The sequence below is a fragment of the Sturnira hondurensis genome, unplaced genomic scaffold, assembly GCF_014824575.4.
Source record: "Sturnira hondurensis isolate 20B ecotype Veracruz unplaced genomic scaffold, ASM1482457v3 Scaffold0004136, whole genome shotgun sequence".
In the NCBI taxonomy this organism is placed as follows: domain Eukaryota; kingdom Metazoa; phylum Chordata; class Mammalia; order Chiroptera; family Phyllostomidae; genus Sturnira; species Sturnira hondurensis.
Window position 1 is genome coordinate 36,612,019 of NW_028076767.1, and position 13,751 is coordinate 36,625,769.

The 13,751-nt window shown below is 38.0% G+C and overlaps 1 protein-coding gene across 1 annotated transcript in view; it reads left to right on the forward strand.

Moving 5' to 3' along the window:
- The first annotated feature begins 345 nt into the window (after window positions 1-345).
- The window catches only part of CWC22 (CWC22 spliceosome associated protein), a 54,282-nt gene continuing 40,876 nt past the window's right edge, over window positions 346-13,751 (forward strand). Inside the window, exons 1-2 of the mRNA XM_037044352.1 lie at window positions 346-450; window positions 13,366-13,508. Coding sequence (XP_036900247.1) covers window positions 13,482-13,508 — 27 coding nt within the window. The 5' untranslated portion in view covers window positions 346-450; window positions 13,366-13,481. The remainder of the gene's footprint in view (window positions 451-13,365; window positions 13,509-13,751) is intronic.

Here is a 13,751-nt window from a genome sequence, read left to right on the forward strand (position 1 = left end):
TGACTACTATGCACTACTATTCGCAACTACGAAGAAACAATTTTAAAATGGATTTTGTTTAGGCCGAATCACAACCAGGTCTCCGACCAGCCGCCTGAATGTACTCTGGCGCTTCTGTGGCGGGGGTGGGGTGGGGGGACGGACTACAATTCCCGTCGTACACCGCGGCCCTCTCAGCCTAAATTGCATTTGCTTACGCCACTTCCACCCTCACAGGCGGTGGATTCTGGACTTTGTAGTTTGTGTCAACTTGCCGTTTTCGGAGGAGAAAAGCGTGGCCGAACAGACTGCTCTGAATCTGGTATTACGATACGGTTTTTAAAATAAATTATAACGATAACGTAACGAAGCCGAGGTTTTTCCATAGTTTACCTTCCGCCTTTCTCCTGCCTGGTCCGGGAAGGGGAAGTGACATACATCCGGTGTAGTGGCGGCGCGGTGGAGTTCCAGGTAAATACCTAAGTCTGCAGACTCGTCACAGGCAGGGAACCAGAGGGCGGGTGGTGGGTTACCGGACCGGATGGGAAGTGAGATTGGACCCAGGGGTGGGTGCGGGCTTGCTAGTACAACCGCAGGCCCTACTGCGGTGCGCGTGGCTCTTCCCGCCTCGCAGAGGCCCGCCAGGCTGGAGAGTGCGAACCGCTCGGGCGGAGGAGTCTGAGCGGGTGGGTAAGGGGCGGCCGGGAACTCCCCATTCGCCTGCGCGGAGGGGTGTAGGTCCCTAGTAAGGTTCTTCGGTATCTTTGTTGCTGAAATCCGGCAGCAGCGCTTGTTCTTTCTACCGTGTGCTGTGTTTCAATCGCCGATCATTTAAGAGCCTCTCGAATCGTTTGGGCTAGAGGCCCCTTTTTCTCGGTCCGTAGGACATGGGATTGTATTTAATGAACTGTGATTGAAAAATAGCTGCAAGTTCCACTCATGTGCTTCGGCGTAGTTTCCCTGTGACTGCTTCTCTGAAATGTCAGTTGTTTCTTTTTCATACATTGGCCCCGCAAGTGATGATTCTTCTTAGTGTTTAATCTTGGGGATTCTTTGTTCCTCAGTATGTGTTGCTCTTCCTCTGTCATTCTTTATTGTTCCGTAAGTTGATCAACCTCCAAAAACGTGATAGCTCCCACACTTGGCCCTTTAGTCACGACCTCTCTGTTGAGCTCATGATCTCACAGTACACTTGCATGTAATGGTAGTATAATAGTTAATTCCACTAAGTCTAACTGCAACACCACTTTACCTGTTTTCACTTATAATCCTTACAATTACTTGAGATAAACGGAGAGGGAAAAAATTGAGGAAAGGCTATTATTGCACATGCAAGACTGGTGACTGAAAGTGTGGTAAGAGCTCCCTTAGCGTTTGCAGGTGTCCAGACCGGAAACAGCAGATAAATAAGCAAGCATACTTGGGCTTCAGAAGACCAGGTAGCCTGCCTCCTCTTTAATTGTGGTTAGATTTGTCTTGTTTTAGGATTGTGAAGTGGAGAGTTAACCTGAATTAACTTTGTACAATGGGAAAGCAGATTTAGAATTAGCATTAAAAGTGTGATTTTGTTCAAAAGAAGCATTGTTACAGGCAGTATCTGTACAAGGAGGAGACCTACTCACGTTGGTGCTGAGTAGTAAGATGGAGTAGTAAGCCAAAGATTTCAGCCTTGCTTCAGCATGTATCAGTCTGTTGCTTAGGGCAGATCACCTAACATCTTTGTTCTCAGCATCCTCATCTGAAAAATGTGGATGATAGTGATACCTACCTCAGTGGCTGTTTTGAGGATGAAGAAAAATAATGCATGTAAGGAAAGCATTGCACACAGTGAGTGCCTTGCATACAGTTTTAACTATTATGTTATTGCTACTACTATGATATAGTTGACGAATTGTCTTTCTCACTTCCTGTTCTGTGGTGCTGAGTGTTGCCCTTCCATTTTTTTGTGCCCATGTCACTTTCATGGAGCCTTTCCCACCTCATTTGTCTGGGGCTCTGAGACTTAAGATCCCAAGAACATTGGCCCAGTGGTTCTGAAAATGTGGTCTCCTGAATCACGCAGAATTAATATTTTCTTGGAACTTGTAAGTAATGTAAATTATTGGGCTTTACCCTAGCCGTGTTGAATCAGAACCTGGGGAATGGAGGGCCCTTCAGTCTTTTTTTTACCAAGCCACTGGAATCTCCTGCCAGGGATCTGTTATGGTCCACCGCCACCCTGGAATCAGATTTGCTGCCTTCCTTGCTGCAAAGTATTTGGTCTATGGCTAGCCAGTGTATCTGTGTTATGCTGCCCTTCCTTCCCCACTTTGAACAGTTTAGTTTCTGACACTTCCTAGACTACTTCACTGCCTTTCTTAAACCAGCTTCAGCTCTCTCAGTTTTCCCAGGAGCTGAATTCGTAGAGGTTAACTTTTCTCCCTTATGATTGTGCTTTGCCAAGTGATCTACAGCCAGCTTTTGTACCCTGAGACCACCTAAGAGTGCACAGTGACACATTGTGTGTTTATAACCCCATGCCTTAATTAGCACATTGTTTTCTGTGGGATGCCAATCTGCATTTAGTCTGAATTTTGTACTACCTGGTGTAACCCTGCTTGGTATAAATCAAGACTAGCCTAGAGGTAGTATAAGCCAATCCCACTGATGACTTTGCGGGCTTGTTGCATTCGTCTGCTTTTCTGTTCCAGTCTGAGAATCCTAGCATGGGAAGGGGGTGGAAGGAAAAAGCCTCTGGCATAGTAGTTTCAGCGAACATCAGACTTACTAAACCTATAGCCTAAATATCTTAGTATATGCAGTTCTCAAGTGGACATGGAAGAGACATTTCAATGCCTACAAGAAAGTACAAACTTTCAAAGCATTTTCTTCAAAAATAATACATCAGAAGGAAGGAATGGATTTGTTGCCAATGGATTTGTTTCCGTTTGTTGCCAAGCTAATTAGTCTTTCCCGGTGAAGAAATACCAAAAGGATAGTATGGTCTGCTTTGGCCTGGGGACATATGAGCGCCTGTCATTCAGCGTAGGCTAGCTAATGGGAAGGAGAGACCCTGTGGAGATGTGTGTTTAACTTGAGTTGGAGCCTAACTCATAAATGGATAAGGCTAGACAGAGTTCAGCACTTCCACCTAAAAAGTTGCCTTGAATGTCCTTTCCTGAATTAGTTTTATTATGACAGCTTTTTACCAGGACAGCTGGTGATAGGCGCCTCTGTAGTGGAATGTAATGGCGTGTGCCTAGGGACTACACAATCTCTGGAGGCTACTGCCTTCAGGTTTTCTCTGAAACTTAGAATGTGGCTCTTGAATTAAATAAGTAGAAAGCCCACTTTCAGAGCTGTGCTGTGAGAGAATTGGCAGAACATATCTACCCCATATACTTAATCGGGCAACAGAATTTTTGGGAATGGGAGCAAAGCTGTATGAATGTTGAAGGCATACGACACACTCAGTAATGAGACTTGTTTCTGTAAGTTGAAGTAACAGCACCTTGAGGGTCCTGTTTCCTCTTTCAGTGCCATCAAAGGGACTTTTCCCTCCCATCTCAGAAGGGAGGTTTTTCAAGCTGCTCATCGAGAACGATGGGGTGAAGACAGAGGGTTTGGCCCCTGATCGTGCGGTTTCGGTGTGGACGCAGTTTGATGATAGACAGTGTGGGGATTGCTAGAAGTGGGGCTGACAGGTGGAACGAGGTTGCCGGGGTATTTGTTGGTAAAGAAGTTGTCAAAAGATCATTATAGGGAGTTCTGTATAGGAAAAAAGAGGGAAAATCACAGCCTCTTTTATATTTAAGTTTAGAATTGGAACCTACTAAGTAGCAAACAGTCTTGGGTTCTGGGTATAAAGAAGTGAGCAAGAACTTCAAGTATCCAGTATTCCCATACAAGTTCTTTTATGCTGTAGCTTCACAAATCTCTGTGTTCCATCTCATTATTGCTTAATCTTCTGTATGCACCCTATACTTGATTCAAACAACTGTGACTCCCCTAAATCAGCGGTGTCAAACTCCTTTTCATAAGGGGCCACATCAGCCCTGAGGTTGCCTTCAAAGGGCCGAATGTAAATTCGTATAAATGTAACTACTCCTTAACTAGGCGCAAGGAGCTTGGCACTGCTGCCAGCTAGAAACACAGTGCCCTGCTGATAAAACAGGGTGAGGGGCTGGATTTGGTCAGCTGGGCCTTGTGTTTGCCACCTGCGCCCTAAATTCAGTTGTGTCTCTGAGTCTTTACACATGCTAATCCCATTTTCTTAGTGACCTTTACCCCTTTCCCACGCATCCTTCAGGATTGAGGTTCAAGACACACATCTTTCCTTATGCCCCAGACCCGCATACTTACTTGTAGTTCCTCTTTTCCAGTAGTATTGTGTTTGAGTTGCTGCTGTAACATTTAGACTTTTCTCTGCTTAGAGGACAGGAACTGCGATCTCTCAGACCTCTCATACTTAAAGGTATCATTAAAATTATTACCTTACACTGCCTTGTTTGCAGTGTAAGGTATATGTCACCTTACTATATGCACAGACACTGCCTGTAACCCTCTAAGCTGAACTTGTTTCCAGGAAGTGGGGGATAAAGAAAAGAAGGAAAAGACCATGACCATACTGCTTTTTCTCTTAAGCTTATACTTTACTTTCTCTGTAAGTACTTTTGTGAAGCACTTAGTAATAGCACTATCAAGTATGTCCCCAGCCTCATCTTTTTTTGTTTGTTTTCCTGTTTGTCTGGGACAAAACTTTTTAATTTTTATGGTCTTACAAAGGAGTCTCTTCTGCACAAATACATATTTTAACATAAAAATGAAAACGGCAGCATTCAGCGGGTGACTAGAAGCATTGGACCTGTTTCTTAGCCACGAGACATATATTAAGTAAAATGGTGAGGGTTATGGTATAAGTTTTCAATTTAAGGTTTTGGCTCTTCCTTGTTATGAAAATGGGTATAAATTGACTTAATCACTAGACCAAGAAAACCCACATAAATAATATTTGTTCAGTGAATGAGATGATGGGGCTAATGAGGAAAGTTAAATCTTTTTGTCACGCAGCTGAGCTGTGAACCAAGGGATGTACAGGGGAACTCAGGCAAAGCAGAGTGGCCTTGGGAGGATGTAAGTACAAGTGATTGAGGGTCTAGTAGCAGTGGAGATGTCCCTTAGGACTTGTTTTTATTCAGTAACTAGAGGGACTGCTACGGAAAAGCTTCTACAAAAGAATAATATGTGGAGATAAGATTGTTGATACAGTAGACATTGAGGCAAAATTTTCATTTTAAAAACTTAGAAATTTGGAAAGTATGGAATAATATTGCCTATATTGTAGTGGAATGTGCTTTTAATTTAAGGCCTGGGTTTTCCTGAGGGCAATTTTGCAAATATTTGAAAGGGTCTTTTTGCCCTGCATGGGTGGAATACAGTGGAGCTCTACCTGTTAGTATGCATATATGATTTATATTTTTTAGAGGCAAGTTGCAAAAGTTCTTATAGCTTAGAGATAATGAAGACCTTGTGAGAAATTTTGGTGGAGAGCTCAAAAACAATTTGCCCTCTAAAAGGAAATGAAAATTGCCTTATTATGGGATCTTTTCTAAACAAAGCATCCACCTACATATTTCCTACTAAATGAGAAGGTGGAATCAGTAGAATTTGGAGACAGACTATGAGTGAGGAAAAGGAAATGTCACTTCTAGCTTTATAGGTAATATCTTGATTTAGAGGAAGAGCTGGTTTGAGGAGAGGAGGAAATGATGAGTCCAGTTCGGAGGCAGCCGTGTGGAGATTTCCTATAGCATTTGGACGTAAGGATTTGGAACTTTAGAGAAGGTTGGGCTGGAGTAAGAGTCATTCTTATGAAGTCAGTTGAAGATGTGGGGGTGGAGGGAATATGGAGAAAAGATAAGGAATGTTCAAATGACAAATATGTATTAAGAGCTTTCTATGCTGGGAACATGGGAATGAACAAAGACAAAAATCCATGAGCAAAGATTAACCTCTTTGCACTAGTAAATGTTATTTACTATTTACTGTTAGGGGTGGATGGAGGGACAGAGGCATTGAAAAGTGAGGAAGAGGTGCTTGGCACTACCAAATTCTGGAGTGATGTCAGATGAAAGAAAGACAAGGTTTCTGGATTTAGCAACAAAGAGATTATTGTATAACCTAATGAGTACTTTGGAGTAGTGGGAGTGGAAAAGACTTCGGGTGGGTAAGTGGAATTAATGGGAGGTTAAAAATTGGTGACATCAAGTGTAGACTTGTGTATTAAAAAAATTGGCTGTTTAGGGAAGAAAAAAAGAAACCTAGAAACTAGAGAGGGGGCATGATAAAGGGAATTTGCCTCATAAATGTCATAGTTTATATTTAAGTGAATCAGTAAAGAAGTTCAACATGTAGAATTTTTTTAAACTCTGAAATCAATACTATAAATCAAGAAATAGCTGATAGAAGTTTTAAAACAATAAAAAAATTAACAAATTTCTGCTCTCATAGGGTCTATATTCTGATGAAAAGGAGCACATTAGAGGATCTTCCTAGTAACAGCAAACAAAGTTTTAAAAAAAAATTAAGTAGCATATCCAAATGATCATATCACTAACTTTGTGTTTTTTGGTTACTTAAATACCAACCACTATGGACTGGCTTCATGATGTAGGAAATGAATGGGGTATAATAGCTATTCCAGTTTATAATTAGTTATTTTTAGTATGGATATGGTATCACTGAGTTCATTAAAAAGATAAGAACTTTTTAATTTTGTCTTTTTTTTACTCATCTGCATCTTTTATGACATGTCCCAAAATTGGTGTCGTCTCCACTATACAGAGTCAGAGACTAGTCAAAGGCTTTTATATTGTGTTTATTCCTCATCACTTGCAAAACCGAAACAGTATCCAGATACTATCTGGACAGCTTCTGGTCCGGTACTTGGAACACGGGAATATTCAGTCATTCAGGTGGTCATGAGTCGAATCGTACCCCTAGTGTGCAAAGACTAGGAACAGACAATGGGGAGAAGAGCTCTGCAGTCTTTATTTGTAGTTCTTGGAGTCAGACTGCTCTGATAGTCAGAATTTTTCAGATTTTAAGGAAGAAATACAGTACAGATGTAGTACATAATATCCCTTTTGGGGTCATGGGCAGTGTCCTCTAATTAAACACGTTAATATTTCTGCAGTACATCAAGAATCCCATGAAGTCTCAAGTTGGTATATGTCAGATTTTGCTGCCAATTGAGTTTGCCACAAGGTTAAAAAGAAAAATCTTTATATTTTTGGAGCTTTTCGGATTTCAGAGTTGCAGATACCTGGTGATTTCTCCTGAAAGGGATGGCAGTATGTTGGCCTTTTTACTTTCCTGAAATTGTGAACTAGGCTAAAGTCAAATTACATCATTTTCCTTATGCAGCGTACCATAGGACAAATTTCTAACCAATATGTACATTTCCAAAGGGGAAACAAAGCAAGAAAAAAAATAAGAAAATGGTTTTCTTAAACAGGGGTTTTCCTTTAGTGCAGACAGGGACAGGCTGGAGCAATCTTGTCATTAATGCGTAAGAACTGCAGTGAGTCTGTGGCCACTGCCTGTTCCCAGGGGAGGGAGCCACTCTTTGGAAGGGGCTGGGGCTTGGATTCTGTTTGTGGGTTTCCCTGAGGACCCCATCCTCCCATTCCTTTTTTGCATTTTTTTGCATTTAGAACAAATTTTAACTAGTTTTTATTTGAATGTTAGTTAATATTACCATTCTCCCCATTGGACATGTAAGAATTGAGGTGTTTTAACTCTGTTACATTATTTGAAGGTTGCCAAGCCTGCTGTCACTATGAGCAAACTATAGGGAATCCACTTTCCTTTTAACAATTTTGTGATGGTATATTTTGGTGAGTTCCTCTAACCTGGGTTGAGAACTCCTAAGGGACAACAGTAGATGGGTTCTACTAAAACAATAGAGAAAACAGTGCATTTCAGCCATTGGTTGAGCATTTTCTCATTTTTTGAATTTTTGAGATAGTTGTAGAATTCACAGTTTCATAGTTTCCAGTTAACAGTTTAAAGTCCTTATATGTTATTAAAATTTTTGATTTCTGATGCTTGGTAAAACTGATAGGAAGATCGTCATTTTTAAACCGCATGTCCTTATTATAAAATCTCCTTGTTCAGGAGAGCAGGTGTGGTTTTGCTGAGTTGCTTACTTGTGACAAGGAAAGAAAAATTTAATAATTCAGAAGAACAGTGAGAGCTATAAACTCTAGATAAATTGCTCTCTTTGCAGGAATTTCTAATTAGTTCAAGTATCAAGCATGCACATGGTGAACTCTCAGAATTTCCCCAGAGGCATATTCTGTGTAAATCTGGATGGTGATAGAACTTTATACATTTTTTCTTTCTTTTGTTAGAACTGACTGCAGTAGCAGTCTACTTACTATACTGTTAATTTCGCACTTACATATTGGGACATGGAAATGTAACAAACTGTACTTGATTGCCAGAATATTATTTGATGATGGTGGTCAAAGGGTAGAAGGAGAAAAGATGACACTGATCAGAAAAAAACTCACTGAATTTAAACAAGTAAGGTAAATTTGAAATAAAATATATAGAAAAAAACATTTTTTGAAACGTGTTGGTAGGTCAAGAAAAGAAACCAGATTTTAAGATTGTAAGGAAATTTCAAAGGAAAATGCTAAATTTTGCACAATAGAGTGAAGTGATTTGCTCGTATTATATCTAGTGATAGTGAATTCTGGGTGTGCTGACTAAAAGGTATCATTAAAATTATTATTATGGATGTTTAAAAAGAAGTAGTGTCTCATTATATAACATCAAAATTTTTGCTATCTGGAATTTTGGAAGAATCATCAGTTTAGAATAGGAACATTTTCTGGATATTAGAGACCATACCTGTGTACATTGTATGATGTGCCAGTTTGGTCAATTTATTAATGTTGGCATTTTCATTGGGCTGGAGTAGCAGATAGTTTTGACATTTAAACGTTTTTGAGTTTTAGCTCTGCCATTTACTAGCTATAATTTATTTGAACACATTGCTTCAAATTTTTGTATTTCAATTCTCTCATTGAAAAATAAGGTCAAAAGGTACTTGACCAAGGCTCAGTTGGTGTAGCATTGTCCAGGAAAGCAAAAGGTCGCTGGATCGATTCCCAGTCAAGGCACATGCCTGAGTTGCGGACCTGGTCCCTGGTTGGGGCGCCTGAAGAGGCAACCAGTAGATATTTTTTTCCCTTTCTTTTTCCCTCCCTTCCCCTCTTTCTTTTTTTAAAAAAAAAATCACCAAAGTAGAATACATGTGAGGATTGAAAAGATTATATAATAAAAGTACCTAGTGTAATGTCTTTGTAGATGCAATAATTTATCATTATTCATTATTGTTATCTTATTCTAAATTACACATTTTTAATTTCTGAAATAGGAAATGTAGTTCATTAATTAATCTCTAGATGTCTTGGGAACATTAAAGAGTGTAGGAATCTGTAAAAGAATGCCAGTAATTCTGATACTCCAAATCCCACCCAGATCTCATTCTTTTACACAGAAAACCATGATGTGAATATGATAATGGTCAGCAAGTTTACAATCTTACTGGACTAAGAAAAGGTTCTCTTCCATTATTTTGTTTCCAATGTAGAGATAAGAGCTTCAACTCACCTTTTTTTTTTTTTTAAGAAAGAAGGCTGAATAGAAGATATTAATCAATCGAGTTAGTGTTGAATTCAAGTTAACATGGGTTCTTACTATATAAAAATATCCCATCCTAGAGTACGGCAAACTGTTCAATTCGAGAACCACATATTATATTTATTTAGTCTCCTTTATTCTATAACTGTCCTGCTCTTTCTTTTTTGTCCTCCATGCCATGGAATTGTTGGAGAAAGTGGTTCATTCGTCTTGTATGTTAAAGCCCACCAATGAAAACTCACCATTAAGATACTTAATTAGTAGTCAAAGTTAATTTATTAATTTGCTTCAGCAAGGGAGAAAGCATACTATAGGGAATCAGATGGAGCCTCAAAAGGTGTGGTTAAGAAAGGGTACATAAATAGTTTGTGAGACTCCAGGTCGTCAGTCATCAGAGGCGGGATAGGCATTGGGCAGAGGATGTAAACTAGAGAGTCGCTGGAGCAGTAAATGGTTCTGTCTTTAGAACATAGACTGTAACTCCCTGAGATACTATAATTTTTACCTTAAGCTGACCTGCGTTTTTTTAGATTAAAAAAATATTCTTTTGTGTTTCCTGAGAAAGTCACTATATCTAGTGTTCTCCATTTCTTCCTGAAAAAATGAATTACATCAGGTTTTATTTCTCTTCAGCCCAAGGAACTTCCTTTAGCATTTCTTGTGGTGCAAGAGTATTTTTGCTGGAATCCTACATTAACAGTTTTTTTTAAATCTTTCAATATTTTAAAGGTTGTTCTGCTGTCTTCTAGTCCCCTTAGTTTCTGATGAGAAGTTAGCAGTAATTTCAATTGTTATTTCCATGTATGTAAAGTTTGTTTTATTCTCTTGCTGCTCTCAGGATGTTGTCTTTATCTTTGGTTTTTAGCGGTTTGACTTCACTAATACACATAATCTATATCTGTGCATCTAAGTGTGGTTTCTTTATACTTATCCTGCCTGGGATAAATATGAAGACTGGGTTCATCTCTGGGATTCTCTGGGCCTCATGAATAAATCTATGCATTTCACCAAACTTGAGGCAGCTTTGGCTCTAAAATTTAAAATATTTTTTCTATCCCAGTTTTTCTCTCTTTTCTTGGACTTTACACATATATGAGACCTTTTGATATTGTTCTACATGTCCCAGATACTATTTGTTAAATTTTTTGGCATTCTGTTCTTTAGATTGGATAATTTTAATCTTTCTTCAAGCTCACTGATTTTCCCTTATCTCTATTTTGCTGTTAAAGCTATCCAGTGAATTTTTCACTTAGGACTTTTTTCAGTTCTGAAATTTCAGTTTTGTTCTCTTATATGATTTATGGTGTTATATGGGGTTTTTCCCTGAAATTTTCTGTTGTTATTTTTTGAAAACTTGTTTTCCTGTGCATTTTTTAATGTGCTTTAAAAACCTTGTGTGATAATTCCAACATCTGGGTCATCTCAGTGTTGGTGTCTTTGATTTTCTTAAGATTAGGCCTGTTACAGAAAAACTAACAAGTTTCCTGATAGTTAAGGTTTTTTACATGAAGACTGGGTTCTATTACATTCTTATGAGAAGTAGTGACTTTTTAGGCAGTTAGGTTGATTAGACAGAAATTGCAAATTCTCTTTTAGCTTGTTCACATCTGAGTTTAGTTCTTTGATCCTTAGCAGGACTCTGTTTTGTGCATTTGTTGGTACAGAGGCATGTGCATCTATTGGTCAGATTTGGGAGAGTTCATAACCAGCACTTTGAGTTCCCCTTCTCTGGCTCCCTCCCATCTGGGAGCCCTCTAGCAGCACATTAGCCTATCTGCAGCTGCAAAAATGTCACAGGTAGTGTGCTTTAGATTGAAATTATATTTTATACATTGATAAATTTGTAAAGACTCTCACGTATATTGCATATACTAACCTTGATATCATGCTAACCATTGTAATAGAAACTTTCCTTGACTTAGTTGTTCTTTACATCCCCATCTGTTTAAATGGTAGCAACCCTGTGTTACTTTATAGTGTTGAGGTTATTTGTGTACAGGGTCTAATGAAAGAATACTTAATTGGGTGTCCTCAAGTTAGGTTTATACTTAGGGTTCACAACTATTATAGCTTACTTAGGTCATTGAAATGACTTACCTGACCTTCAGTACTCTGATGTTTAAGAAGAAATTGGCCCCTGGCCAGAGTACTCATTTGGTTCAGCATTGTCCCATGCACCTAAAGATAGCAGGTTCAGTTCCTGGTCAGGGTACATACCTAGGTTGCAGGTTCATTTCCCAGTCAGGGTGCATACAGGAGCAACCGATTAATGTTTTTCTCTCACATTGACATTTCTCTCTCTTAAAAAATCAGTAAACATATCCTTGGGTGGGGATTAAAAAAAGAAGAAAATCTATAACATCCTTTCTGGCATTCAAATTAAAATTTTTTCCTCATTGTATGCAATTATTTTGGTACTGAGCACAGTTCTTGCTTTAGATTATCTGTGTCTTTTAATTTTATTTTTTTTCTATTTCATTTTGTTTTTGTAATTGTGTTTCTATATACTATTACTAAAAACTACTAAAATATGCAATTTCCATAAACCATAATTATACCACTTATATATATAATTCCAATAAAATACTTAAATGACAGTTCTATATAAATATAACATTCAGAATTTTTCAAAAATTCCTAAAATTTAACAGATAGATACTGAAAGACATTTTATTTTAGCATTTAATGTTGGTGACTCCGTTTATTCTGAACCAAATGCCTAGTTCTCATAAGTGCATATGTCTGAAGCCTTGTGTGCCTTTGGTAGNGGGAATCGAACCACAATCCTCTGGTTCGCAGGCCTGTGCTCAATCCACTGAGCTACACCAGCCAGGGCGATTATCTGTGTCTTTTAATTTTATTTTTTTTTCTATTTCATTTTGTTTTTGTAATTGTGTTTCTATATACCATTACTAAAAACTACTAAAATATGCAATTTCCATAAACCATAATTATACCACTTAGATATATAATTCCAATAAAATACTTAAATGACAGTTCTATATAAATATAACATTCAGAATTTTTCAAAAATTCCTAAAATTTAACAGATAGATACTGAAAGACATTTTATTTTAGCATTTAATGTTGGTGACTCCGTTTATTCTGAACCAAATGCCTAGTTCTCATAAGTGCATATGTCTGAAGCCTGTGTGCCTTTGGTAGATCGTATTAAGACTTGATTGCTATAGCATCTTATATTTTCATGCAAAGTATATTTATCTCTGAGTGATCATTATTACAAGAACATTGGATATTTCATTCTTAGTTTATATAGAAACATTGCATAATTTATGTTCAGTTTATACAAAGTTTCTAACTTATAATTGTTTCCTCTGTTCACTTGTTTTTTTTTTTAATAATGTCACAGTGCTGTTTTATGATGTAGATATAAGTATCCCTCACTGAGGACAAGTTGAATAGTTACCTGACATCAGTTACTAACTTTTCCTCTCAGTCATTAGAATAAAATACTTTATTGTGCATAATGTGTCCTTTTTACTATTTGCTCATTGTTCAGCATAATTTCTGTATAATTTCATAATACATAATTGATATGTATTCTTTATATACATTACGTGGAACTATTTAAGGATTTTTTAGATTTTTAAGTTGTTTATTATATCTCAACCTATTGATTAACAAAACTAAAGTGGTCAAAGTTAACAAAGCGTTTTTTGGTATATTTTATAGGTGACCCTTGCAGACAGAAAGAGTAAACTGTCAAAGAGTTCATACCGTTTGGTACTTGTTATTTGGACGAGCTGATTTATAGGAGTCTGATTTATAGGATCTGCTGGCAACAGAAAATGAAAAGTAGTGTGGCACAGATAAAAGTAAGTGCTTGAAACTTATAACAAAAAATGAACTTGTAGTTAATTACCTATCCTTTAAACAGAAATGCATTTATAGAATTTGGACATTAGAAGCAGACAGTTGAGTGGCACACCTCTAACCTGCACAATTTCAAATGTAGATACTTGGTCAAGTGGGAGTAATAGTGTTTGAAGGGACAGTTGATGGAACATACAGGGTGTGTGTGTGTGTGTGTGTGTGTACATGTACACATGCTCATTAGT